This window comes from Kryptolebias marmoratus, linkage group LG3 (assembly GCF_001649575.2).
Source record: "Kryptolebias marmoratus isolate JLee-2015 linkage group LG3, ASM164957v2, whole genome shotgun sequence".
Lineage (NCBI taxonomy): Eukaryota > Metazoa > Chordata > Actinopteri > Cyprinodontiformes > Rivulidae > Kryptolebias > Kryptolebias marmoratus.
In genome coordinates this window covers 26846598-26851092 of record NC_051432.1, presented here as the reverse complement: position 1 = coordinate 26851092, position 4495 = coordinate 26846598, and the positions used below count along the sequence as shown (strand labels likewise).

The 4495-nt window shown below is 47.1% G+C and overlaps 1 protein-coding gene across 1 annotated transcript; it reads left to right on the top strand.

The window, feature by feature from the left end:
- The first annotated feature begins 337 nt into the window (after positions 1–337).
- Positions 338–3957, top strand: rtn4rl2a (reticulon 4 receptor-like 2 a). Its single transcript, XM_037974824.1, is given in 5 exon segments — positions 338–509; positions 512–619; positions 1205–1431; positions 1529–1762; positions 1922–3957. Coding segments are annotated over 5 exon segments (1578 nt in total). The 5' UTR covers positions 338–361; the 3' UTR covers positions 2783–3957.
- Positions 3958–4495: the final 538 nt, after the last annotated feature.

The window sequence follows — 4495 nt, the reverse complement described above, 5'->3', positions numbered from 1 at the left end:
TCGGGGGCATCCTTCTTTCCTAACAGAACCATCTAAGACTCTTTTCTGTATCTGTCTGTCTGCCGGCAGAGCGCCGGAAACGAACCATAACAGTCTCTAAGAAGTCCAGCCAGAAAACCTGCCTCTCCTACCCGTCCTCCGCTCCTCCACAAAGCCCAGTCATCACTACCGGGCACCGTGCCTCGGCTCGCTCCCGCCTCCCTCCCTCCCTCCAGATCCAATGTGCGTCGAGAAACAGTCTCCTCCTCTCAGAGTCTGAGCGCACGTCTCCAACCAGCTTTTACGCGCGTAGAAGCTCTCCAAGAGAATCCCCTGCGGTCGGCCCCTCCCCTTTCCGTTTCTTTGCCGCCCTCATTCATTCATGACCCCGGACGGTGACGTAGGAGATTCCGCGGTGCCCACTGCCGTAGGCAACGACGACATGCTGGAGTATATATGGGGCACAGGTAGCCATCAGCCGGCACACTCTCAGTCGCTCCGACTCGGGAACCAGGGCATCAGCGGAGATAGCAGGCTTTACTTCGCCCTCTTAGGCTAACTCGCTTTGGGCTTTGGTTCAGGATGGACAACCCTTCTCTTTCTCGGAGCCGACGAAGCTCCATCATGCGCAACTGCAAAAGTAAGTTTTTTTTCCGTCTTCTTTGGCTTTGGATACTACATGGCGGATTTTACAAAGAGTCTAACTGCTTCTGCTTTGTGATAGAAATGGTGCAACATTTGTTAGTTTTTTTTTTCTTTCTTTGAGATGACTGATAAAAAATACAAGCAGCATTTAAAATGGATGCATGATTGGATGGAAGATCTGGAAGGGAGCTTATTAGAAACATAAATATTTTATGGTTGAAAACTGTTAAATGGTCCGTGCATGTTAACTTGAATGAAACAAGAGATTCTGGTGAAGTTTGAGAAATTATTGCTGTGTTTTGATTCAGCTGTTTGTGATTATATTGTGCGTAAAGGCGCACGGCTGGGGTATAATGTTTAATCAGAAAAGATACAAAAAGCTTTTAATGTTTCACTACTTTTAAGATTTAAAATTACAGTTTTAGTTTGTGTATCAAAGATTCATTATATACAGAGTTCCATTAAATAAATTGTACAAACTGAGCGCACAGATGTCAGGGAGTTTGGCTCCATGTTGGACGCGTTCAGCACCACGGACAGCTCTCTCACCTCCTCCTCTTGTTTCTTTGCTCTCCTCCAGGCGGTCTCTCCCTCTGGTTGGTGGTCTGGCTGGTCCTCGGCAAGCCAAGTCCGGTATCGGCGTGTCCGCACCACTGCGTGTGCTACCCGACGCCCATGACTGTGAGCTGCCAGGCGCAGAACTTCACCGCCGTCCCGGTCGGAGTGCCGTATGAGTCGCAGCGTGTTTTCCTTCAGAACAACCGGATCACGGAGCTCAGAGTTGGCTCTTTTGGCTTCGGAACTCAGGTAAGAATTACTTAAAACAAACTAAAAAACATGTATTCATTATTTTCCCAAATTGAATAGTTCTGACTTAAAATTTTCTGGATTCGTTTTCCTTCAGGTTCTGTGGCTTTTCTCCAACAACATCACTTGGATTGAGGCAGGAGCTTTCAGTGAGCTGAGGGATTTGGAGGAGTTGGACCTGGGGGACAACCCCAACCTTCACAGGCTGGAAGGGGGAGCTTTCCGTGGGCTTGAGAAGCTCCAGAGCCTCCACATGCACCGCTGCCGGCTCACTGCCCTGCCTCATGACATCTTCCACAAGCTGTACAGCCTACAGTTTCTCTACCTGCAGGTAGGGGGCGCTGGATACTGATAACTCTGACACATGCAAACTGCGAGCCACCCACATTTGTTCCTTCACACACAGCATCACATGTCCAGTTACAGATATTACAAATCAAAAGCAGTACAGTTGATTTTCTGGTAATACACTTTTTTTCTTCTTCTTCAGGAAAACAACCTCCACTTTCTGCAAGATGACATCTTTTCTGACCTCATCAACCTGAGTCAGCTGTTCCTGCATGGCAACCGCATCAGAACCCTCTCAGAGAATGTGTTCCGTGGTTTGGTCAACCTCGACCGCCTTCTTCTCCATGACAACCGCATCAGGCAGGTGAACCGTCGCGCCTTTCGTGACCTTGGCCGTCTGACCATGCTCTTCCTCTTCAACAATTCCCTGGCTGAGCTGCCCAGCCAGACCCTGAGGGACACGCAAGGCATCGAGTTCCTCCGCCTCAACGCTAACCCCTGGTCCTGTGGCTGTGAGGCCCGCGCCCTGTGGGAGTGGTTCCGTGAGGCCCGTGTCTCCTCATCTGAGGTAATCTGCGCCTCCCCTTCAACCCGTCGTGGTCAGGACCTTCGCTTTCTTCGCGAGATGGACTTCGCCCTCTGCCCCCTGCCCGACCCAGGCTCCATTGCTGGCTCCACCACCACCACCTTCAGCACCAAAACTCGCTGGTGGTTCCACAAGAACAAGCCCCAGTCCTCTACAAAAGGCATCTTCGAGAAGGCCTCAGAGACTGTCAAGGCTGGTCTGCACGGGAAAGGCCCGTCAACAAGCACTTCAGTAGTCAAATACGAGCTGGGAGAAGAGGAGCTGGCGCTGCCCAAACTTGATCCAGAAGAATATTGGGCAAACTATGGTAATGAAGACTCAGGTGTCACCCTGCGGTGCTTTGAGCTCGAATGTCCCCCTGAGTTCGACCTGACTCCATCTTCCTCCTCTCCCAGATCCTCCTCGCCCTCCTTACTTTTGCTACTATTTCTTTCTGTTTTCACCTTCTGCCTCAACCTTTATTTAGTCTTTGGCTGAATCTGACTCTTAGGGCCACACCCCTTCCCTTCCAGCCTGTTTTAAAGGCTGAAGGATCCCTGTTAGACTCTCTACACCCCCTTTGCCCACTTTGCTGTAAGCCTCGAATCCTCATCGAACAGCAAGGGAGATAGGGGGATGCTTAGATTCTGAATCTACCACCTACATAGGGCTTAACATTTTTCAGGGCTGCTAAGAGTTCTTCAGCCACAATCATTATTCTCTACAATGCTCTACAGGTATGACTTTCTGTGTCTTACCTGTATTCTACGATTCCCTGCAATCAGGGCTACGAGGGCTGAGTCCACCGCCAATAAGAACGCAATTTGATAAGAGTTGTGAACGGTGTTGTCAATTCTGTCACCTCAACTTAGTCAGTACTGCCAATGCTATTAGTGCATCTAGTAAACTGGCTGCGACAAATGCTACAATTACTGTTAGAGTCAGTGTACAGTAATTACAATACTGTAACCACTTAAAGTGTCATGTAAATAGGTGTTTATTCTGTGAGTGTTCGAACTGATATCTGTGGTCCAGCACAATCACTTTCATTAGACTCCAGGAATACTGTGAAGGCTTGTGCCTCTACGTGACAGAGCACTATGCACAGTGATGGGAAGAAAAAAAAAAACGTACTGTGAAGGAAATGTCTCAGGAGAGGAGGAGCAACAAGTGAATTGACAAGAAAGATCTAGTTTGGGAAAACGGAAATGGGAGGGGTTAGAGAGTTCGTGCAGCAATAAGGAAAAGAAACAAGAGCAGCAAGTAAGGGAACAGTGCTGGCAGTAGAAGCAGCAACCTGCAGGAAATGAGTAATAAATCCACTCATAAGTAGTTGTTCCACTCCTTTACTCATAACATCCAACCTTTTCTGTAAATACGATGTTGTTTTGCAACAACCACATCGAAAGAATGCTTCCTGTCAGGAAGCCCGAGATTTTGCTTTTGAATGTCTTTCTGTGACATATTGATATAATGTGTAATGATTGTTGACTTGAATGCCAATGAAGATCTTGATAAAAAAAAGATACACTGAATATTTCCTGTAACATGCTTCTTTTTGGAACAATGTCTGATGAATTTGTTTTAACTGGAAAGATTTTCAGGGGTGCTGAAAGCAAATTATGACACCAAGAAGTGAAAACTGATTACAAAATTTCACCAAAAAAAAAAAATGTAGCAGATTGCTGCTTGATGACAAAACTGTGACTAAAAAAAGTCGGTGGACTTAAAGGACTGACCACACAGTGACACTGAGTGGCTCTGGCTCTAACGGGCATCTGTGTGTGTATACAAGACGATGAATGGATTCACAAGCTGGCAACGCTGCAAAAGGCAAATACGTCACCAGGTTTATCACTTCTCTGACTCACCAACGAGCAACGCCAAATGGACAGGCGAGGTGCAAATTGGATGCCTTGTGAATAAACTAAGAGAGCAGTGAGAGAAACTGGAGCCAAAGGGAGCAGGACTTAAATTAAGACTGACACACAGACTGATGGAGGCGAACAAAGTGGTGGTCTGAAAAGTCATTTTGGCAGGGAATTGGTATTGCTTTGAATGCAAAAGGTCTTATTCATGAGGAGAAGCAGTTTGAAAAAAAAAGCATAACTCCAAATATAGGCATCCACTGAAGCTCCTTCAGCAGTTTGTGTCAGTGTAAAACTACTCCATCTTCCCCTCTGTCCACCTAAAGGTATACCGTTTTTCTAA